Here is a 25,831-nt window from a genome sequence, read left to right on the forward strand (position 1 = left end):
ATGGGCTAGTGAGAGTATGGGCAATGGGGTCAAAGACGTATGGGCTAGGTTTAAGAATGTACAGCAGAAGTTTGTGGTTACAGGAAAATAAGTCTAAGAGGGAAGAAGAGTTATTGGTGGAATGATTATGTAAAAATAGTAGTAAGGGAGAAAATGTTAGCATATGACAGGTTTTTACAAAGTAAAAGTGATGCAAGGAGGGAGGAGTATATGGAGAAAAAGAGAGAGGTTAAGAGAGTGGTGAAGCAATGTAAAAAGAGAGCAAATGAGAGAGTGGGTGAGATGTTATCAACAAATTTTGTTGAAAATAAGAAAGTTTTGGAATGAGAATAATAAGCTGAGGAAGCCGAGGGAATAAATGGATTTGATAGTTAAAAATAGGAGAGGAGAGTTATTAAATGGAGAGTTAGAGGTATCGGGAAGATGGAGGGAATATTTTGAGGAATTGTTAAATGTTGATGAAGATCGGGAAGCTGTGATTTCGTGTATAAGGAAAGGAGGAATAACATCTTGTAGGAGTAAGGAAGAGCCAGTTGTGAGTGTGAGAGAAGTTTGTGAGGCAGTGGGAATAATGAAAGGGGTAAGGCAGCTGAGATTGATGGGATAAAGACAGAAATGTTAAAAGCAGGTGGGAATATAGTTTTGGAGTGGTTGGTGCTTTTATTTAATAAATGTATGGAATTGGCAGAGACAATGCATAGTTCCTTTGTTTAAAGGCAAAGGGGACAAAAGAAAGTGCAAAAATTATAGGGGAATAAGTCTGTTGAGTATACCTGGTAAAGTGTATGGTAGAGTTGTTATTGAAAGAATCAAGAGTAAGACGGAGAGTAGGATAGCAGATGAACAAGGAGGCTTTAGGAATGATAGGGGAGTATGTAGACCAAGTGTATACAGTGAAACATATATGTGAACAGTGTTTAGATAAGGGTAAAGAGGTTTTTGTGGCATTTATGGATTTGGAAAAGGCGTATGACAGGGTGGATAGGGGGGCAATGTGGCAGATGTTGCAAATGTATGGAATAGGAGGTAGGTTACTTAAAGCAGTGAAGAGTTTTTACGAGGATAGTAAGGCTCAGGTTAGAGTATGTAGGAGAGAAGGAGATTATTTCCCAGTAAAATTAGGCCTTAGACAAGGTTGTGTGATGTCACCATGATTGTTCAATATATTTATAGATGGGATTGTATGAGAAGTGAATGCTCGGGTATTGGCAAAAGGTATGTGGTTAAAAGATAAAGAATCTAACAAAGTGGGAGTTGTCACAGTTGCTCTTTGCTGATGACACTGTGCTTTTGAGAGATTCTGAAGAGAATTTGCAAAGGTTGGTTGATGAGTTTGGTAGGGTATGTAAAAGAAGAAAATTAAAAGTGAATATAGGAAAGAATAAGGTGATGAGGATAATAAAAAAATTAGGTAACAAGAGATTGGATATCAGATTGGAGGGAGAGAGTATGGAGAAGGTGAATGTATTAAGATATTTAGGAGTGGACATATCAGCAGATGGGTCTATGAAAGATAAGGTGAATCATAGATTGGCGAGTTGAAAAAGGCAGGTGGTGCACTTAGGAATCTGTGGAGACCAAGAACTTTGTCCATAGGAGCAGAGGGGAATATATGAGAGTATAGTTATACCAACACTCTCATAAGGGTGTGAAGCATGGGTAGTGTATGTTGCAACAAGGAAAAGGCTGGAGGAGTGGAGATGTCATGTCTGATGAAAATGTGTGGTGTGAATATAATGCAGAGAATTTATAGTTTGGAAATTAGGAGGAGGTGCAGGATTACCAAAACCATTATCCAGAGGGCTGAGGAGGGGTTGTTGAGGTGGTTTGGACATATAGAGAGGATTGAAGAAAATAGAATGACTGAGAGTGTATAAATCTGTATTGGAGGAAAGATGGGGTAGGGGTAGGGGTAGAGTCCCCCATGGGAGGTTTTGCGTGCAAAGGGCTTGGATTTCCAGCAAGCATGTGTGAGCACGTTAGGAGTAAATGGAGGCAAATGGTTTTTATGGAGGGATTCACGGAAACCGGCAGGCCAGACTCGAGTCCTGGAGATGGAAGGGGGGTTGTTAATGTTGCAGTTTTATAACTGTAGTGTAAGCGCACCTCTGGCAAGACAGTGATGGAGTGAATGATGATGAAATTTTTCTTTTTCGGGCCTCCCTGCCTTAGTGGGATATGGCTGAAATAATTATTATAATTGAAAAAACTAAGCCCAAATAATCAGAGATGCAAGACATCAATAAAGTCAAATCAGGGAAAGGATTAGCAGCTAAAGGATGCAAATTATAAGCACAAAATAGGCCTAATCTATAGGATGCAAAGTACACTAAGGAATAACATTATTTAACTAGGCATACACTTCGCACTTCAGTGCACCATACAGACATAATGCCTCTATTTTCTAGTTATCTTTTCATGGTTAAGTTTTTGACACTCTACAAGATTATAATAACCAGAGTGAAGGTATAAAAAAAAGGGACCAGAAATGGATTTTTCAAAAAATTTCTTACATTCACCTTGAATATTGTAATAAAATAGAGCATGTATTTGCTCCTAAAATTAATTTGCACAAATGAAAGGAAAACTTTGCAACAGTTCAGTCCATTCTGGATGGACAAACTTTTACTGTTTTTCAAATCTGTGGGTGACTTGCAACATATATTACCCATAGTGTTACAACTAGTACTTTATTCGGAGAAAACAAGTTTAACCCTTTGACTGTTTTGGTTATATATATATACAGTGGAACCTCTACTTGCGAGCGCATCCACCTGTGAGTTTTTCCAAATACGAGCAGTCGATGGGTTGATTTTTTGCTTCCATACGCGAGCAAAATTTCCATAAGTGAGCAGACCTCAAGGGAGGTTCCTTGATGCTCGTGAGGAGCTCTTGTTCTTGATCTAGGGAATTGTATCTCATTTGTTTGTTGGACTAGCTTATTGAAACTTGGGCAATGTATGACAGAAAGACGCTTCTTAACGTTCACCAAAAATGAATTAAATCGGAGCATAAATAATGGAGTTCACTTCTCAACAATTAGCCACCCCTTAGCGGTATTTTCGTATGGTTTTTATGGTTGTATTCTCGTTTTTTTTTTGGTCTCATTTGATATAATGGAAGATACATTACAGAAATAGATATGATTTTGATTGCTTTCACGACAAAATGCACCTTGAAACTGAGCTCAACGAGGGAGAAATGCTCGTTTGCTTGACCATGTTCAGTTGAGTTGTGAATGGGTTGACATTATAGAATTATTGCAATAAGGCATAACAGTAAATCTTATATTTTTTGTGTGAATAAAAATTACGAATTATTTATATTGTAATAATAATAACAGTAATAATAATAATAATAATAATACGTATAATTATAATAATACAATAATAATACGTTTAATTATAATAATACAATAATAATAATAATACATATATAGGGGAAGGAAGGCGGGGTAGGGGTCGTCCTCGAAAGGGTTGGAGAGAGGGGGTAAAGGAGGTTTTGTGGGTAAGGAGCTTGGACTTCCAGCAAGCGTGCGTGAGCGTGTTAGATAGGAGTGAATGGAGACAAATGGTACTTGGGACCTGACGATCTGTTGGAGTGTGAGCAGGGTAATATTTAGTGAAGGGATTCAGGGAAACCGGTTATTTTCATATAGTCGGACTTGAGTCCTGGAAATGGGAAGTACAATGCCTGCACTTTAAAGGAGGGGTTTGGGATATTGGCAGTTTGGAGGGATATGTTGTGTATCTTTATATGTGTATGCTTCTAGACTGTTGTATTTTGAGCACCTCTGCAAAAACAGTGATAATGTGCGAGTGTGGTGAAAGTGTTGAATGATGATGAAAGTATTTTCTTTTTGGGGATTTTCTTTCTTTTTTGGGTCACCCTGCCTCGGTGGGAGACGGCCAACTTGTTGAAAAAAAAAAAAAAAAAAAAACATATAATAACACATATAATAATAATGTACTACATAATAATAATTATAATAATAAATGGCTTCAAAAGGCTGTCACTAGATGGCAGTGGCAGTTGTGGCCACATCCACCTGTTACATAATGACATATTTTATTCATTCTAGAGTATATATCAGGTTTCTATGTTATTTATATTGTTTATTATGTAATATTAGATCAAGTGAGATAGATAAATAAGCCGTGAAGTTGATATTAGCGAAATTGAAGGACAGAATTCCACTGGAACGGATTAATTGCATTTCAATTAATTTAAATGATAAAAATTGACTCTGCAAACGAGCAACTCCAGTTGCGAGCAAGGTCATGGAATGGATTAAACTCGCAAGCAGAGGTTCCACTGTACATCTTACGAGCCACCATGTTTGACGTATACATACTCAAAAATTCTAGCGGCTTCAAATCAAGCAGGAGAAAGCATGTGAGAGAATGGGTCTGTGTGGTCAAAGTGCACCATATAAAAAAATCCTGCAGCACGCAGTGCATAATGAGAAAAAAAAAAGAACTCCGACCATGTTTTTGAATTAAAACGCCGACTTTGTGGTGTATTTTCGTATAGTATTTATGGTTGTATTCTTGTTTTCTTGGTCTCATTTGACAGAATGGAAAACATATTATAGAAATAGAGGTGATTTTCATTGGTTTTACTAGGAAAAGAACTTGAAAATGGAGCTCAAACTAGGGGAAATGTTTGATTTTTGCCTATGTTCAAAAGTAAACAAATGATGTCATTGTCCAATAAATGTCCAACTAACCATTCTAATATGCAGTCATGAATGTGTTGACATTATTTATACAATTATTACAATATTGCAGTAGTCTGCATAACAGTAAATCTTCTATTTTTTGTTTGAATAAAAATTCAAAATAGAAAGCAAGAGTAATACCAGACGGACCTGGAGACGTGACTGATGAACAAAGAAAATGTTATTTTAGAGCCAGGAATGTCTGCATTGTTCATTCTAGACCCTATTTTGAAATTGGCATATTTTTTAATTTGCGTGAAATTGGCCAAATTGCAAATATCTGACCACGTTATTGGGTAGATGAAATCGGTAAATGGGCAGTTTCTTGTACTCAATCGATAAAACAAATCGTGTCCTAAAGAAATAGCTATAAGTTTGGAAGACTTGAACAATGAAATTAGCCGAAAATAGGGCTCAAAGTGGGTGAAATCTCCAATTCGTAAATATCGGCATGGTCACTAACTTCACGTGAGTGTAATTCCGTAAGTTTTCCATCAAATTTCATTCTTTTGGTGTCATTACCATCGGGAAAAGATTCTCTATCATTTTCTAAGAATTTTTTTCTTTTTTTTTCAAAAATTTTTCGACACCAAGAGACACCTCAGGATTTGGGGTTCCGACAGTCAAAGGGTTAAGTACAATGCAGTGTATAGTACTATATTTTCCATCACCTAAGAAATACCTCTGCATGAAATTCTCCCTAATTTGGGAAAAAAAAAATCAGCATATTTGTAGAGGCATCCCTACAAATTTGTGGGGTCTTGTATGTATTCCAAGAGCCACCTCAGAAGTTGAAATTACAAATAATATATTTAGTCTACATAAATTTTGTTTCAGATTTAGGTCCATTTTGAGTCAATATATCCAATACATCACTAGTTAATACTGACATTAACATGCAATAATAACCAAAATATTATTTAACCCCTTGACTGTCGCAACCCTCAATCCTGAGGTGTCTCCTGGTGTCGAAAAATTAAAAAAAAAAATTTATTTTTTCTTATGAAATGATAGCAAATCTTTTCCCGATTGTAATGACACCAAAAAAACGAAATTTGATGGAAAACTGACGGAATTACGCTCTCACGAAGTTAGTGACCTTGGCGATATTTACAAGTCGGTGTTTTCACCCACTTTGAGCCCTATTTTTGGCTAATTCCATTGTTCCAGTCGACCAGACTCATAGCTATTTCTTTAGAACTCCATTTGTTCTATTGATTGCCTATAAAGTTAGGAATCCTTAACCTGTAAATAGCTTGTCAATAAAGCTAGGGATCCTTAACCTTGTCAAACTGTGCATAAAAAAAAGGGAGGAGGGAAGAGAGGGAGGGGGGAAGAGAGGGAGGGGGGAAGAGTGGGAGGGGGGAAGAGTGGGAGGGGGGAAGAGAGGGAGGGGGGAAGAGAGGGAGGGGGGAAGAGAGGGAGGGGGGAAGAGAGGGAGGGAGGGGAAGAGAGGGAGGGAGGGAAAGAGGGAGGGAGGGGAAAGAGGGAGGGAGGGGAAAGAGGGAGGGAGGGGAAAGAGGGAGGGAGGGGAAAGAGGGAGGGAGGGGAAAGAGGGAGGGAGGGGAAAGAGGGAGGGAGGGGAAAGAGGGAGGGAGGGGAAAGAGGGAGGGAGGGGAAAGAGGGAGGTAGGGGAAAGAGGGAGGTAGGGGGAGAGGGAGGTAGGGGGAGAGGGAGGTAGGGGGAGAGGGAGGTAGGGGGAGAGGGAGGTAGGGGGAGAGAGAGGGGTAGAGAGAGAGGTAGAGAGAGAGAGAGAGGTAGAGAGAGAGAGAGAGAGAGAGAGAGAGAGAGAGAGAGAGAGAGAGAGAGAGAGAGAGAGGTAGAGAGAGAGAGAGAGAGAGAGAGAGGTAGAGAGAGAGAGAGGTAGAGAGAGAGAGAGAGAGAGAGGTAGAGAGAGAGAGAGAGAGAGAGAGAGAGAGAGAGAGGTAGAGAGAGGTAGAGAGAGAGAGAGAGAGAGAGAGAGAGAGAGAGAGAGAGAGAGAGAGAAAGAGAGAGGAAGAGAGAGGTAGAGAGAGAGAGAGAGAGAGAGAGAGAGAGAGAGAGAGAGAGAGAGAGAGAGAGAGAGAGAGAGAGAGAGAGAGAGAGAGAGAGAGAGAGAGAGAGATATATATATATATATATATATATATATATATATATATATATAGATATATATATATATATATATATATATATATACAGATATAGATATAGATATATATATATATATATGGTGTATGGTGTAGGAGGTAGGTTACTGAAAGCAGTGAAGAGTTTTACGAGGATAGTGAGGCTCAAGTTAGAGTATGTAGGAAAGAGGGAAATTTTTTCCCAGTAAAAGTAGGCCTTAGACAAGGATGTGTGATGTCACCGTGGTTGTTTAATATATTTATAGATGGGGTTGTAAGAGAAGTAAATGCGAGGGTCTTGGCAAGAGGCGTGGAGTTAAAAGATAAAGAATCACACACAAAGTGGGAGTTGTCACAGCTGCTCTTTGCCGATGACACTGTGCTCTTGGGAGATTCTGAAGAGAAGTTGCAGAGATTGGTGGATGAATTTGGTAGGGTGTGCAAAAGAAGAAAATTAAAGGTGAATACAGGAAAGAGTAAGGTTATGAGGATAACAAAAAGATTAGGTGATGAAAGATTGAATATCAGATTGGAGGGAGAGAGTATGGAGGAGGTGAACGTATTCAGATATTTGGGAGTGGACGTGTCAGCGGATGGGTCTATGAAAGATGAGGTGAATCATAGAATTGATGAGGAGGGAAAAAGAGTGAGTGGTGCACTTAGGAGTCTGTGGAGACAAAGAACTTTGTCCTTGGAGGCAAAGAGGGGAATGTATGAGAGTATAGTTTACCAACGCTCTTATATGGGTGTGAAGCGTGGGTGATGAATGTTGCAGCGAGGAGAAGGCTGGAGGCAGTGGAGATGTCATGTCTGAGGGCAATGTGTGGTGTGAATATAATGCAGAGAATTCGTAGTTTGGAAGTTAGGAGGACGTGCGGGATTACCAAAACTGTTGTCCAGAGGGCTGAGGAAGGGTTGTTGAGGTGGTTCGGACATGTAGAGAGAATGGAGCGAAACAGAATGACTTCAAGAGTGTATCAGTCTGTAGTGGAAGGAAGGCGGGGTAGGGGTCGGCCTAGGAAGGGTTGGAGGGAGGGGGTAAAGGAGGTTTTGTGTGCGAGGGGCTTGGACTTCCAGCAGGCATGCGTGAGCGTGTTTGATAGGAGTGAATGGAGACAAATGGTTTTTAATACTTGACGTGCTGTTGGAGTGTGAGCAAAGTAACATTTATGAAGGGATTCAGGGAAACCGGCAGGCCGGACTTGAGTCCTGGAGATGGGAAGTACAGTGCCTGCACTCTGAAGGAGGGGTGTTAATGTTGCAGTTTAAAAACTGTAGTGTAAAGCACCTTCTGGCAAGACAGTGATGGAGTGAATGATGGTGAGGGTTTTTCTTTTTCGGGCCACCCTGCCTTGGTGGGAATCGGCCGGTGTGATAATAAAAAAATAAATATAAAGGGAGAATTTTTTTTTTTTTTTTTTAAGTCGGCCGTCTCCCACCGAGGCAGGGTGACCCAAAAAGAAAGAAAAAATCCCCAAAAAGAAAATACTTTCATCATTATTCAACACTTTCACCTCACGCACACATAATCACTGTTTTTGCAGAGGTGATCAGAACACAACAGTTTAGAAGCATATACGTATAGAGAGAATCATCATATCCCTCCAAACTGCTAATATCCCGAAACCCCTCCTTTAGAGTGCAGGCATTGTACTTCCCATTTCCAGGACTCAAGTCCGGCTATATAAAAATAACCGGTTTCCCTGAATCCCTTCACTAAATATTACCCTGCTCACACTCCAACAGATCGTCAGGTCCCAAATACAATTTGTCTCCATTCAGTCCTATCTAACACGCTCATGCACGCCTGTTGGAAGTCCAAGCCCCTCGCCCACAAAACCTCTCTTACCCCTTTCTTCCAACTTTTTCGAGGACAGCCCCTACCCCGCCTTCCTTCTCCTACAGATTTAAATGCTCTCCATGTCATTCTACTTTGATCCATTCTCTCTAAATGACCAAACCACCTCAACAACCCCTCTTCAGCCCTCTGACTAATACTTTTATTAACTCCACACCTTCTCCTAATTTCCACACACTGAATTTTCTACATAATATTTACACCACACATTGCCCTTAGACAGGACATCCCCACTGTCTCCAACTGCCTCCTCACTGCTGCATTCACAACCCAAGCTTCACACCCATATAAGAGTGTTGGTACTACTATACTTTCATACATTCCCTTCTTTGCCTCCATAGATAATATTTTTTGTCTCCACATATGCCTCAACGCACCACTCGCCTTTTTTCCCTCATCAATTCTATGATTAACCTCATCCTTCATAAATCCATCCGCTGACACGTCAACTCCCAAGTATCTGAAAACATTCACTTCTTCCATACTCCTCCTCCCCAATTTGACATCCAATCTTTCTTTATCTAAATCATTTGATACCCTCATCACCTTACTCTTTTCTATGATCACTTTCAACTTTCTATCTTTACACACACTCCCAAACTCATCCACTAACCTTTGCAATTTTTCTTTAGAATCTCCCATAAGCATAGTATCATCAGCAAAAAGCAACTGTGTCAATTCCCATTTTGTATTCGATTCCCCATGATTTAATCCCACCCCACTCCCGAACACCCTAGCATTTACTTCTTTTACAACCCCATCTATAAATATATTAAACCATGGTGACATTACACATCCCTATCTAAGACCTACTTTTACCGGGAAGTAGTCTCCTCTCTTCTACACACCCTAACCTGAGCCTCACTATCCTCATAAAAACTCTTTACAGCATTTAGTAACTTACCACCTCCTATTTTTTTTTTTTTTGTGAATATTTTTGTCTTGAACAGATTAAATGTTTTTATTTTATTATCACACTGGCCGATTCCCACCAAGGCAGGGTGGCCCAAAAACGAAAAACTTTCACCATCATTCACTCCATCACTGTCTTGCCAGAAGGGTGCTTTACACTACAGCTTTTAAACTGCAACATTAACACCCCTCCTTCAGAGTGCAGGCACTGTACTTCCCATCTCCAGGACTCAAGTCCGGCCTGCCGGTTTCCCTGAACCCCTTCATAAATGTTACTTTGCTCACACTCCAACAGCACGTCAAGTATTAAAAACCACTTGTCTCCATTCACTCCTATCAAACACGCTCACGCATGCCTGCTGGAAGTCCAAGTCCCTCGCACACAAAACCTCCTTTACCCCCTCTCTCCAACCTTTCCTAGGCCGACCCCTACCCCGCCTTCCTTCCACTACAGACTGATACAGTCTTGAAGTCATTCTGTTTCGCTCCATTCTCTCTACATGTCCGAACCACCTCAACAACCCTTCCTCAGCCCTCTGGACAACAGTTTTGGTAATCCCGCACCTCCTCCTAACTTCCAAACTACGAATTCTCTGCATTATATTCACACCACACATTGCCCTCAGACATGACATCTCCACTGCCTCCAGCCTTCTCCTCGCTGCAACATTCATCACCCATGCTTCACACCCATATAAGAGCGTTGGTAAAACTATACTCTCATACATTCCCCTCTTTGCCTCCAAGGACAAAGTTCTTTGTCTCCACAGACTCCTAAATGCACCACTCACCCTTTTCCCCTCATCAATTCTATGATTCACCTCATCTTTCATAGACCCAAAGATTAAATGTCTTTACATTAATTCTTATGGGAAATATTATTTCGGTTTTTAGCCGACCGTCTGGAACGGATTATGGCCGATAACTGAGGGTCCACTGTATGCAGTTTTCTATTTCTACATTCACTTATTTTCCTTCTTTTACGCACCCTCCCAAATTCGTCCACCAGCCTTTGCAACTTCTCTTCAGAAACCCCCAAATTCAGTGTTGTTGGCAATAAGAAACTGTAATAGAAAGTGAGATGTCAGATTTTTTTTTTTTTGCTGATGACACTGTGCTATTGGGATGTTCTGAAGAGAAATTACAAAGGTTCTGAAGAGAAGTTGCAAAGGTTGGTAGATGTATTTGGGAGGCTGTGTGAAAGGAGGCAATTAAGTGAACATAGGAAAGAGCAAGGTGATGAGGGTAATAATCAATTTTGAAAATGGATATTTGGATACCAGATTTGAAGGAAGGAGTATGGATGAAGTGTGTGTGTTCAGATATTTGAGAGTGGACTTGTCAGCAGATGGGTCTTCATATATGAAAGATAAGGTGAACCACAGAATTGATGAGGGGTAAAAAAAAATGGGTGGTGCATTGAGAAGTCTGTGGAGACAAAACATTATCCATGGGGAAGGTATGAGAATATAGTGGTACCAACACTCTTATATGAGTGTGAAGCATGGGTTGTGAATGTTGCAACAATAAGGAAGTTGGAGGCAGTAGAGATGATGTGTCTGAGGACAATGTGTGGTGTAAATATTATGCAGAGAATTTGTAGCTTGGAGATTAGGAGGTACAATTCCTAAAAGTATTACCCAGAGGGGTGAGGGGGTTGAGGTGGTTTGAACATTTAAAAAGGGTGAAGCAAAATAGGATGACTTGGAGTGTGTATAAATCTGTAGTGAAGGAAAAGCAGGGTAGGGGTCATCCTAGGAAAGGTTAGCAGGGTGTAAAGTTTTGTGTGCGAGAGGCTTGGACATCCAGCAGGCATGCGTGAGCATGCCTGCTGTTAGATAGTAATGGAGGCAAATGGTTTTTGGGACTTGAGCTGTTGGAGTGTGAGCACTAACATTTTGTGTAAAGATTCAGGAAAACCAGTCAACTGGACTCAAATCTGTACTTTGAAGGAGGGGTGGGGATATCTGTAGTTTGGAGGGGCATGTGAACTGCAGTATCTGTGCACCTCTGGCAAGACAGTGATAGAGTGAATGATCATGAAGGTTTCTTCTTTTTCAGATTACTACCTCGGTGGGTGACAGCCAGTGTTAAAAAAAAAGTGTACTTGACGAGAAATACAGTAATTAATATTTGTTGTTCACAGGAAGTGAAGATGTCTTTAGCAATGGACCGAATGCCACGAGAAATGACCAACTTGGACAGGATTTACAACAGAAACATTAATGAAGGCAACACTAAGTACAAGACACTGCGAGAGGTGCGCAAAGGAAACACAAAACGAAGAGTTGATCAGTTTGAGAACTGGTAGAGCAACTTGTTCTTAGGGGTAAACTGCTTAGGTAGTAATAACTGCTAACTAAAAATTATTGCAATTTTTAACTATATTTGCACAACTGAACTTCATTTTATAGTGCTTGCAATGATTTACACAAATTGCTAAATGCACATTACTGTATAATACTGTATTTACAAAGGAACTAAACATGTATATAGGTGATTTAGTTTAAAAAATCTTTTGAATTATATTAATCAGTATAAAACTAATTATCTATGATACATAACTCAATATTTTGTAAGTATCCAAGAAAAACCCAAGTTCCTGGGAAATCTAAAGTGATTTAGAATTGAAGACTCTTGTAACATTTCACATGTATGAAAAGCAAGTGGTAAACCAGTATGGATCATATGGTGCATATGCTTTAACCCTTTGACTGTCACAACCCCCAATCCTGAGGTGTCTCCTGGTGTCGCAAAATTTAAAAAAAAAAAAAATTATTTTTTCTTATGAAATGATAGAAAATCGTTTCCCGATTGTAATGACACCAAAAAAACGAAATTTGATGGAAAACTGACGGAGTTATGCTCTCGCGAAGTTAGCGACCTCGGCGATGTTTACAAATCGGCGATTTCGCCCATTTTGAGCCCTATTTTCGGCTAATTCCATTGTTCCAGTCGACCAAACTCATAGCTATTTCTTTAGAACTCCATTTTTTCGATCGATTGAGTACAAGAAACTGCCCATTTACCGATTTCAACTACCCAATAACATGGTCAGAAATTTGCAATTTGGCCAATTTCACGAAAATTAAAAAACATGACAATTTCAAAATAAGGTCCAGAATGAACAATGCAGACATTCCTGGCTCTAAAATAACATTTTCTTTGTTCATCAGTCATGTCTCCAGGCCCCTCTGATATTACTCTTGCTTTCTATTTTGAATTTTTATTCAAACAAAAAATAGAAGACTTACTATTATGCAGACTACTGCAATACTGTAATAATTGTATAAATAACATCAACCCATTCATGACTGCATATTAGAATGGCTAGTTGGACATTTATTGGACAATGACATCATTTGTTTACTTTTGAACATTGGCAAAAATCAAACATTTTCCCTATTTTGAGCTCCATTTCCAGGTTCTTTTTATAGTAAAATCAATCAAAATCACCTCTATTTCCATAATATGTTTTCCATTCTATCAAATGAGACCAAGAAAATGAGAATACAACCATAAATACTATACGAAAATAGACCACAAAGTCGGCATTTTAATTAAAAAAATGGTCGGAGTTTTTTTTTCTCATTATGCACTGCGTGCTCCAGGATTTTTTTTATATGGTGCACACTGACCACACAGACCCATTCTCTCACATGTGGGCCTACCAGCTTTCTCCTGCTTGATTTGAAGCCGCTAGAATTTATGAGTATATATACGTCAAACACGGTACCTCGTAAGACGTATATATACGGCCGCGACAGTCAAAGGGTTAAAGGAATCTTAATGTTGCCACAACAATTTGTCATTAAGATGACATGAAACCTAAAAAGAATATGAAGCCCAGTGTTCCATGAAAAAGTAATAAAAATTTAATAAGATACGTAAAATTGCAGCAGGACTGGATCCAAATGACATGCTAATAACAACAGTGAAAAAATGCATGAATTTCACAAGCTTACAGTGCTTCCCATTAATAAAAAAAAAAATGAAGAGGGTGTATAAATTTGGGGTAGAAGGGTAAGAGTTCATCCCAGGAATGGTTGGAATGGGGGGTACAAGAGGCTTTGAGTTGAAGGGGCTTGAGCATCCAGCAGATTTGTATTGTATTAGCATCGTACCTAAGGGGTATTACCAAAAGACCCCTAACTGTCTTTAAGAGGGAAGTGGATAAGATGCTACTGTTGGAATGTGTAGGGCCAGCTCTAACAGCTTGGTTAATCAGACCCTGATTCACCAGAAGGCCTGGTCAGGACTAGGCTGTGGGGACATTAACCTTCAGAACACTCATCAGCCAGACTTCAGGTAGATTGGCCAAATTGAAAGCCCCCTTTTTTGTCCACAAGTATGATAAAATATAAAACAATTTAATCTTTTAGAAAAACATTCTCTATCATTTTAAAATGGCAAGATTTAATGTGATACGGTACCTAATTACAGAGGAGCAGAGTTGAAGGTCTGAGCCCACTTTGAGACTCAGACCGACCCAATTCCTGGCTATTTTACTAGTATGCTTTCCGTACTATCCATTTAATGAAAAGAACTGCCCATTCAATCATCAAAGCTATCCTATTAAGTACTTAAAAATTAGAAATGTACACTATTTACTACATATTCCAATTCAAAGAGGGTCCAAAACAGTGTTGGCACTCCAGCCACTTAAAAAAAATCTTCCCTCTGTTCATTAATCACATTCCCGAGCCTCTCCTATATAACACTTGCCTTCCACTTTGAATCCACCATAACACAAAGAAATTGTCTTTTACCCTATTTCTTAACTAATAAACTATAGCCAAGACTACCTGATTGTGGTTTATGCCATCCCAATAACTGATGCAGATGTAGTAAAAATACAAACTGGGGGAGGAAGAAGGACCCCTACCCTTTCCCAGGAACATCCAATACTCCTGCCACTTTGAGGCCTATTGCAGGTCACTTCCAGTGTTAAACCAACCAAAATTTTCTCCACATCGCTAATATGCATTCCAGTCTATTGCCACTAAGAAACAGCCAATAAAACCATGAAAACCATCCTAAAGAACTCTCCAAAGTTGTTATTTTAACTCACACACAGAGGTCAGAGATTAGTGGTTTCCCTCATGCACTTTGTGGGGCAGAATTTTTTTTTTTTTCATATATACTGCTCATAGCAAATCTGAGGACACTGTTAATTATGAGCATATATTAGTATGTCATTGACAATAATCGCTCTACTAGTGTGTGATGGACAGCCCATGGGTTTGTATTAATTAAAAAAGTAAACAAGAAAATACATTAGCAGGTGTAGGTTAAATATACAAATTGACAATTATAATCATACAGCACTGTACAAATTTACAGGGAAGGTTCCCTACCTAATTGGTCACAGGTACAAACTTAAGACTTCTCAAAAGAACACTAAGAGGTTTTCTTCATAAACAGTGGTAGATCATTGAAATAAAGTACAAGAGGCAGTGAGTGTTACAACCACTGGAGGTTTTAAAACCTTTACCACAGACAAAATACTGAAGATAGAACACCACAGGCCTACCTTAGCTTTTGTAACAACAAATAGGTAATAATAATGTATCTGGCATTTCATGAAGATTAGAAGTGGCATAAAGTTCTCGTTCTGTGATACATAGCTGGCTGGGTTTCAACGCATCATGAACATCTATATGCAGTACTGTGCAGTAGGGCCCTGCTTTACAGCATTCCGCTAATATGGACATTGCAAATTATGACCAAAACTAGCTATATGGCTCCTCCACCTGGCTTCCTAATACGGTCACTGCGCCCCTCCCGGTTTGTTTACATTCTCTGTAAGCTCTGCATCTCTCTATTATGTCTGGAAACTTTCCAAAATTTCAAGTGTTTTAAAGTTATTTCAATTTTATATATACTTTGATAATTGTATGTACTTATGTGTACCTGTACCTAAGTGAACTTACACACTGTGCTGGTGTGCAGGTACACAATAAAATTAGTAAGTGTGTCTTATGTCTTGAGGACGCCATATTAATAATGATAATACTCAATAATTCTAGGTAGTAGGTTGGTAGACAGCAACTGCCCAGGGAGATACTACCGTCCTGCCAAGTGAGTGCAAAACGAAAGCCTGTAATTGTTTTACATGATGGTAGGATTGCTGGTGTCCTTTTTTCTGTCTCATAAACATGCAAGATTTCAGGTACGTCTTGCTACTTCTACTTACACTTAGGTCACACTACACATACATGTACAAGCATATATATACACACCCCTCTGGGGTTTCTTCTATTTTCTTTCTAGTTCTTATTCTTGTTTATTTCCTCTTATCTCCATGGGGAAGTGGAACAGAATTCTTCCTCCATAAGCCATGTGTGTTGTAAGAGGTGACTAAAATGCTGGGAGCAAGGGGCTAGTAACCCTTTCTCCCGTATAAATTACTAAATTTAAAAAGAGAAACTTTCGTTTTTCTTTTTGGGCCACCCTGCCTTGGTGGGATACGGCCAGTTTGTTGAAAAAAAAAAATACTCAATAATAATCACTGAGGCCCATTAAATGTCACATATTACATTAATATACACATTTTTGTTAATCCATTATGATATTTTTTCAAAATTATATAAACACACTACGTAACATATCAACATGATAAATACACCCCACAGTAGAATAATTTAACAAATATGAGATGTTTTTCCAGTCATCTTTTCGGAAAGAAAAATGTCTTCTATAGTTCAACACCAAAGAAAATGTGTGCACAATAATATTACTGGGGGTAATTAGAAAATTATTCCTTTCATATGCCTTCAGAGTGTGTCTTCTTCTAAAAATGGTGTTACATGAGAATGGGAGTGTTGCTCTTTATTCTACTGTACCAGTGTGGAGACTACTTGTACACAATATAAAGTGTTTGTATTATGGTATAATATGAACTTGTATGAACCAAAACCAGACACGTTCATCTGTTTGTTTACGTACTCCTTGTCCCTGTCCTCTCTCATATACTCATTCTCATATTCACACACACACACACACACACACACACACACACACACACGAGCTTGGACTCGACCCCTGCAACCTCAACTAGGGGAGTACACACGTACGTACACACACACACACACACACACACACACACACACACACACACACACACACACACACACACACACACACACACACACACACACACACACACACACACTCTCGTTTATTTGTTTTATCTCATTTACTCACCTCTCACCCTATATTAAGACTACAAATATTTTAAGGTAAGTAATGAGTGAACTGTATATGCATTTTATCGCTCTGGGATGCTTTAAAAGTTGTAGTATATTACGTTTGGGTGGGGTGGCCTTGCTGGGTACCATACCTACCACACCTGATTTCTTAAAATAAATACTACTTATCTTACCCTACATTAAGACTACAAATATTTTAAGGTAAGTAATGAGTGTACTATATGTGTATTTTACTTTTTTATTATTGTTTTTTAATGCCTAGTCCTATTGCTAACTTAATATATGTTAGTGTAAACAGATCTAGCAATTATATGTGGGGAAAAAAAAGGGGTTCCATTTTACGGTGGTAGCCTGGGAACCTAACTTGCCGTATAAGTGGGGCCCGACTGTAGTAGTACAGTATTGTGCACAAAAGAATGAAAGAGCATGTGTATATTACAGAGTAAATTTACCTTACTTTAATTGAAAAACCTGTGTAGTATAGTATAGTAGTAACCTTTCTGAAAATTTTTGAACTACATTTCTCATACTATGCAGTATAGTGTGTATACTGCACTGAACACAATTGGCAACATTCCAGATATTGTGCACTGGTAAGCAATTATGTTGTATTAATCCGTAAACGGTCCAAACGTATATATACATTCACTACCGTACTGCCCCAACTTTTTTGAGAGAGAAAAAAAAAAGTGTTGTTTTTTAATAGGAAAAAAGAGCATATGGTACCCAGGCATCCCCAATTATTTTAATATGGTGCACATTGAGTGCTCACACCCATTTTCACATGTCTAGGCAACTCAGGCTTATCGTGGCAATGTTAAATGTAGGACACACAAAACGTACATATACGCTTGGGGCACTAGCGGTAAAAACGTATATATACATTTGGACCGTTTACAGGTTAAATATACATGCGACTTCTTATTTTGTTTGTTTACAGTATTTATGGATTGAAAGTTCATATTCCAGTAAATATGATTGATACAACAATTAATCCTTTCACTGTTCAGACCCCTGAAATGAAACTCTCTCAATAAAAAAAAAAAAAAAAAAAAAAAAAAAAAATCATCTGAAATGGTAGAGAATCTTTTTCTGGAGGTAATGACACCAAAAGTATGAAGTTTGATGGAAAATTACTGAATTACGCAGATGCAAGTTAGCTGTATCAGCGAAATTTGCACAATGGTAATTTCGCCCACTTTTGAGTCCTATTTTAAGCAAATTCCATTGTTCCAGTCGACCAAATTCTTACCTATTTCACTAGTATGCCTTCCAGTCTATCGACTGAGCACAAGAAACTGCCCATTGAACTATTGCAGCTAACCTGTAATCAATTTGGTAATTTGGCCAATTTCACCCAAAATTAAGAAAAAAAGAGCAATTTAAAAAGTGAGTCCATAATAAACAACAGACATTCCTGGCCATAAAACAATTTTTCTTTGTTAGTCACATCCCCAAGCCTCTCCTTTATTACACTTGCTTTCCTTTTTGAATTCTTATTCAAACAAAAATAGAAAATTTACTCTTTTATAATAAAATATAACCAGGAACGATTGGTCATAGTTTAAAAGCATCCCAATAATTGAATCAGACCATTAAAACTCCATAAAATAGACTGGAGGATGTAGGGGAGGCCTTACCAGTCCTCTGGAATATTGGGAAAAACAAATATTTCTACTACTTTAAGCTCAATTTCAAGCTACTTCCATTACTGAAACTTATCTAAATCATCTCTATTTCGGTAATGTCTTCCATTCTATGTAATGATACCAAGAGACAGCCAATAAAACCAGTCAAGAAAACACTGCAAATTCACTACGTTTTGTCTTCCCAATCATGCACCACGTGGGGCAGGATTTTTTTTATATAGTGTACAATCACACAGACCCAGTCTCGCATATCTAAGCCAAAATTTACCAATTGTTGTACATCATGAGCCAAGCTCATGACGTATAACAACTTCAGGGACCCTGGCCTCAATGACATAGTTCTAAGTGACGGACAGCGAAAAGGTTAAAGGAACAGGTTCTAATAAATATAAAAGGCATTTATTATAGCAATGCTGTAATGAATTTTTTATAAAATTTGTTAGAGCATTTGCATACCTACATATGCCATGCATTTCTTTGCTTTTAAAATAAAAATACATACACCCTCTCCACACTTGACGACGGAGTTCCATTCCAAAGACCACGACGGTCAACATATTCGTCGCTAAGTGAGAAAAATACTATAATGGTAGTGGGTTTGTGTCAACCATTTTTGATATTGTTTTAATGTCACCTTTGTCACATTTGATGTATCTTTTCTTGATTGTAATGACACCAAAAGAACGAAATTTGATGGAAAACTGATGGAATTATGCTCTCACAAAGTTAGTGACCTCGGCGATATTTACGAATCGGCGATTTCGCCCACTTTGAGCCCTATTTTCGGCTAATTCCATTGTTGCAGTTGACCAAACTCATAGCTATTTCTTTAGAACTCCATTTTTTCTATCAATTGTGTACAAGAACCTGCCCATTTACCGATTTCAACTACCCAATAACGTGGTCAGAAATTTGCAATTTGGCCAATTTCACTTATTAAAAAATATGAATTTCAAAAAAGGGTCCAAAATGAACAATGCAGATATTCCTGGCTCTAAAATAACATTGTCTTTGTTCATCAGTCACGTTTCCAGGCCCCTCTGATATTACTCTTGCTTTCTATTTTGAATTTTAATTCAAACAAAAAATAGAAGATTTACTGTTATGCAGATTACTGCAATATTGTAATAATTGTATAAATAATGTCAACCCATTCATAACTGCATATTAGAATGGCTACTTGGACATTTATTGGAAAATAACATCATTTGTTTACTTTTGAACATCGGCAAAAATCAAACATTTCCCCTACTTTGAGCTCCATTTCAAGGTTCTTTTCATAGTAAAACCAATCAAAATCACCTCTATTTCTATAATATGTTTTCCATTCTATAAAATGAGACCAAGAAAATGAGAATACAACCATAAATACTATACGAAAATAGACCACAAGTCGGCATTTTAATTAAAAAAAAAAAAAAACACCGGTCGGAGTTTTTTTTTCTCATTATGCACTGCGTGCTGCAGGATTTTTTTTATATGGTGCACACTGACTACACAGACCCATTCTCTCACATGTGGGCCTACCAGCTTTCTCCTACTTGATTTGAAGTCGCTAGAATTTACAAATATATATACGTCAAACACAATGGCTCGTAAGATGTATGTATATATACGACCGAAACAGTCAAAGGGTTAAGAGTAACTATAGTTTTTACACACAAAACAATGAAAACTAAATAACATGACTAATGAAATGGATAAACGAACATTTAACATCACATTTACCTTTATTAACCCTTTCAAGGTCGCCAGGCCTTCTCCGAGACTTGTTCTCAGGGTCGCCCAAATTCCAAAAAAAAAATTCTCATGAAAAAATAGAGAATTTTTTCCCGATCATAATGACACCAAAAGTATGAAATTTGATGAATAACTTACGGAATTATGCTCTCACGAAGTTAATGGTCTCGACGATTTTGGCGATTTTGCCCACTTTGAGCTCTATTTCTGAATAGAGCTCAATAGAGTTCTGAAGCTTGGGAGTGCCCATAACCCTAGTACTTATAAGTTAAATGATGTAGAACTTAGCCATACAGATTGCAAAAAGGACTTGGGGGTTATGGTGAGCAGCAACCTTAAACCAAGACAGCAATGCCTAAGCGTACGTAATAAGGCAAATAGATTACTGGGATTTATATCAAGAAGTGTAAGCAACAGAAGTCCAGAGGTCATACTGCAGCTTTACACATCATTAGTAAGGCCTCACCTAGATTATGCAGCTCAGTTCTGGTCTCCATATTACAGAATGGACATAAATTCGTTAGAAAACATTCAGCGTAGGATGACTAAATTAATACATAGCATTAGAAATCTTCCTTATGAAGAAAGATTGAAGACTCTTAAGTTACATTCACTTGTTAGACGAAGAATAAGGGGAGACCTGATCGAAGTGTTTAAGTGGAAGATAGGTATTAATAAAGGGGATATTAATAAGGTCTTGAGGATGTCTCTCCAAGAGAGAACCCGCAGTAATGGATTTAAATTAGATAAGTTTAGATTTAGAAAGGACATAGGAAAGTATTGGTTTGGAAATAGGGTAGCAGATGAGTGGAACAGTCTACCTAGTTGGGTTATTGAGGCTGGGACTTTGGGTAGTTTCAAATTTAGGTTGGATAAATACACGAGTGGGAGGGGTTGGATTTGAGTGGGACTGTCACATCAGAGCTTATTTCTTGGGTGGCATTGAAAATTGGGTTGGGCAAATGTTTTGTTAGTGGGATGAATTGTAAAGGACCTGCCTAGTATGGGCCAACAGGCCTCCTGCAGTGTTCCTCCTTTCTTATGTTCTTATGTTCTATTTTTGGCCAATTCCCATGTACTAGTCGACAAAAATTATAACTATTTCGCTAGAACTCCATTTTTTCTATCGAATGAGTACAAGAAACCACCCATTTACTGATTTCAACTATCCAATAAAGTGGTCAGAATTTAGCAATTCTACCAATTTCACACAAACTTCAAAAGATGCCAATTACCGAATAGGGTCCAGAATAAACAAGAAAGACATTCCTGGCACTAAAATAACAAGTTCTCTGCTCGTTATTCACATCCCCAGGCCCCTCTTGTATTTCTTTGGCTTTCCACTTTGAATTTTTATTCTTACAAAAAGTAGATGATTTACTGTTATGCAGACTACTGCATTAGTGTAAAAAATGGTATAAATAATATCAGCGCACTTATGAAAGAATATTAGACTCACCAGTTGACGTGTATTGGACGCTTGGCATGATTTGTTTACTTTTGAACTTTGGTAAAAATCGAGCATTTCTGCTACTTTGAGCTCAATTTCAAAGTACTTTTCATTGTAAAACCAGTCAAAATCATCTCAATTTCTGTAATATGTCTTCCATTCTATAAAATGAGACCAGGAAAACTAAAATACAACCATAAATACCATACGAAAATGCAGTGCAAAGTTGCTGTTTTAATCCAAAAACACGGTCAGTTTTTTTTTTCTCATTACACAATGTCTGCTGCAGGATTTTTTTTATACTGCACACACTGACCACATAAACCCATTCTTTTATATGTAGGCCTACCAGCTTTCTCACTAGATTTGAGGGCGCTAGAATTTAGGCATACTAGTACGTCAAAAACCCTGGGGCGTAAGCCGTACTAGTACGTCCGAAACCCTGAAAGGGTTAAAGATTCTTGTTGGCATATGCCTTTTTACAAACGAGAGACTCCACAGCATTATCTCCTGCTAACTGTTTATCGTTGGTCCACACTAACAACTTTCCCACATCTTCGAATGTTTGCGATCTTTGTTTCGTTATCTTATTTACCCCTTTCGCAACATTAGCTTCCTTGATTTCCACTTTCTTTGCCAGGATGGAAGTGATTGATTTTAAGATGGCTACGAATTGCTTTGGCAATTGATTCCATAAATTTTCCCACTATGGAGGTAAGGCTTATTGGTCTATAGTTCAAAGCTAAGGACCTGTCACCTGCCTGTAAATAGGTATTACATTTGCCATTTTCCACTGATCTGGCACTATGCCAGTTTGTAGTGATATGTTGAAAAGTTTTGCTAAGTTCCTCTACATTCCTTTAAAATTCTTCCAAACAATTCATCAGGGCCTAGGGATTTGTTAGGTTTTAATTTCTCTACTTGTCTGAGGACCATGTCACTAGTTACCCCAATCGTGCAGAGTTTATTATCGTCCTGTTCTACATAATTTATTATTTCTGGAATTTCGTTAGTACAGTGGACCCTCGGGTAACATCATCGGATAATGAAAAAATTGGATAGCGACACTTTTTGCGTCAAAATATTGGCTTGGTTACTGAAAAAGAACTCGGTTAAGGACATTCATCTTGAATGTGTCAGCGCGGAGTGAGTGGCCTGGACACTCCATGTACAGCCAGTGTGCCATTGTTTACAAGCCAGTGAGGACGATTCCACAAGTACATGTGATATACTTTGTATTATTCCGTTGTTTTTAGTGCTTGTAACTGCTAAATAAGCCACCATGGGCCCAAAGAAAGCTAGTGCCAGCCCTGTGGTAAAGAGGATGAGAAATACTATAGAATTCAAGAAAAAGTTCGTAAAAAGATACAAAAGTGGTAGTGATAGAGGGTGGTAGTGATGGTGGTAGTATGGGCCAACAGATCTGCTGCAGTGTTCCTGCTTTCTTACATACACCAGCGAGGGTGCTTCACACACACCAGCCAGGGTACTTCCCCACATATCAGACAGGGTACTTCTCCCCCACACTCGCCTTGATTTGATTGAGACTTGCACTTGACTGAACAGAATTATCAAAGCTTATTGCTTGGGAAGCATTGAAAATTGGGTTGGACAAATACAATTCTGTTAGTGGGATGGTATGTGAAGGCCCTGCCTAGTATGGGCCAACAGGCCTGCTGCAGTGTTCCTGCTTTATGTGCAAATATTTATGGATGAGCTAGGTAGTAGGTTGGTAGACAGCAGCCACCCAGGGAGGTACTACCATCCTGCCAAGTGAATGTAAAATGAAAGCCTGTAATTGTTTTACATGATGGTAGGATTGCTGGTGTTTTTTGTCTCAAACATGCAAGGTTTCAGGTACATCTTGCTACTTCTACTTACACTTAGGTCACACTACACATGCATGTACAAGCATATATATACACACCACTCTGGGTTTGCTTCTATTTTCTTACTAGTTCTTGTTTATTTCCTCTTATCTCCATGGGGAAGTGGAACAGAATTCTTCCTCCGTAAGCTATGCGTGTTGTAAGAGGCGACTAAAATGCCAGGAGCAAGGGGCTAGTAACCCCTTCTCCTATATATATTACTAAATGTGAAAGGAGAAACTTGTGTTTTTCCTTTTGGGCCACCCCGCCTCGGTGGGATATGGCTGGTGTGTTGAAAGAAAGAAAGATTTATAGATGAATATCACCCTGACACAGCTGTTGCAGGCCATGCTGGCAATACAGTGGACCCCCGCATAACGATGGCATCACATAGCGATTTTTCCGCATACCGCTTACTTTTATCGCAAAATTTTTGCCGCGCATACCGATTAAAAACCCGCTCACTGATTTTCGTCCGAGACGCGTCCAATGTGCCCTCACATGTGCCGCCCGTCCCATTGTTTACCAGCCAGCCTCCGCGGTAACATCCAAGCATACACTCGGAATATTTCGTATTATTACAGTGTTTTCGGTGCTGTTTCTGGAAAATAAGTGACCATGGGCCCCAAGAAAGCTTCTAGTGCCAACCCTGTGGTAAAAAGGGTGAGAATTAGTATGGAAATTAAGAAAGATTTTGAAGGGTTTGGGGCTAACCCTGAGAAGCCTATGCCAGTTGTGGAATCCATTGTGCCTACTTCAAAGATTAAGGAAATGTGTGCACAGTGGGTTGAACTGCAAACCTTTATAGATGAAAATCACCCTGACACAGCTGTTGCAAGCCGTGCTGGTGACTATTTCAATGACAATGTTGTGGCCCATTTTAGACAAATCGTAAAGGAACGGGAGGTACAGAGCTCTATGGACAGATTTGTTGTGCAACAGAGGTCCAGTGACTCTCAAGCTGGTCCTAGTGGCATTAAAAGAAGAAGGGAAGTAACCCCGGAAAAGGACTTGCTACCTCAAGTCGTAATGGAAGGGGATTCCCCTTCTAAACAGTAAGAAGATAATGCTCTCCCCTCCTCCCATCCCATCAATCATCACCAGATCTTCAATAAAAGTAAGTGTCATGTAATTGTGCATGCCTTTTTCAGTTTGTGTGTATTAAAATTAACATTTCATGTGGTAAAAAAAAAATTTTTTCATACTTTTGGGCGTCTTGCACGGATTAATTTTATTTCCATTATTTCTTATGGGGAAAATTCATTCGCATAACGATTATTTCGCATAACAATTATCCCTCTTGCACGGATTAAAATCGTTAACCGGGGGTCCACTGTATCTACAATGACAATGTTGTGCCCTATTTTGGGGAAATCTTGAAGAGACGCCAGAAACAGGGCTCTCTAGACAGATTTTTGGTGTGACAGGGGTCCAATGACAAGCTGGTCCTAGTGGCATTAAAAAAAAAAAAAAAAGGGAGGTAACCCCAGAAAAGGACTTGTTAGCTGAAGTCTTTGTAGATGAATGGTTCAGAGAACCGACATGTTGAATTAGACACATGTGCAACTCTTGGGTATCTTCATTGTGTCTAATTCAACAGCTGAAGTCTTTATGGAAGGGGATTCCCCTTCCAAACAATTGCAAACTCCTCCATCCTCTGCCCTCCTCCCATCTCATCACTCATCAATACATCTTCAATAAAGGTAAGTGTCATTTCAGTATTGTTTATTCTGCATGTCTCATTGTTTTCTGTGTAGGGAAATGTATATTTCAAGTAAAAAATTATTTTATTTAATACTTTGGGTGTCTGGAATGGATTAATTGGATTTCTGTTATTTCTCATGGGGAAAATTAATTCGGATAACGAAAAAATCAGTTAACCCTTTGAGGGTTTCGGCCGTACTAGTACGGCTTACGACCCAGGGTTTTTGACGTACTAGTATGCCTAAATTCTAGCGCCCTCAAATCTAGTGGAAGAAAGCTGGTAGGCCTACATATGAAAGAATGGGTCTATGTGGTCAGTGTGCACAGTATAAAAAAATCCTTCAGCACACAGTGCATAATGAGAAAAAAAAACTTTGACCGTGTTTTTGGAATAAAGCAGCGACTTTGCACTGTATTTTCGTATGGTATTTATTGTTGTATTCTAGTTTTCTTGGTCTCATTTCATAGAATGGAAGACATATTACAGAAACTGGGATGATTTTGACTGGTTTTACAATGAAAAGTACCTTGAATTGTTCGATTTTTACCAAAGTTCAAAAGTAAACAAATCATGCCAAGCGTCCAATACACGTCAACTGGCAAGTCTAATA

The 25,831-nt window shown here is 38.7% G+C and overlaps 1 protein-coding gene across 1 annotated transcript in view; it reads left to right on the top strand.

The window, feature by feature from the left end:
- LOC128695352 (moesin/ezrin/radixin homolog 1) overlaps positions 1 to 14,402 on the top strand; it is a 28,069-nt gene extending 13,667 nt beyond the window's left edge. The window contains exon 5 of the mRNA XM_053785869.2: positions 11,749 to 14,402. Coding sequence (XP_053641844.2) covers positions 11,749 to 11,909 — 161 coding nt within the window. The 3' untranslated portion in view covers positions 11,910 to 14,402. The remainder of the gene's footprint in view (positions 1 to 11,748) is intronic.
- The last annotated feature ends 11,429 nt before the right edge of the window (positions 14,403 to 25,831 follow it).

Source organism: Cherax quadricarinatus, chromosome 50 (assembly GCF_038502225.1).
Source record: "Cherax quadricarinatus isolate ZL_2023a chromosome 50, ASM3850222v1, whole genome shotgun sequence".
In the NCBI taxonomy this organism is placed as follows: domain Eukaryota; kingdom Metazoa; phylum Arthropoda; class Malacostraca; order Decapoda; family Parastacidae; genus Cherax; species Cherax quadricarinatus.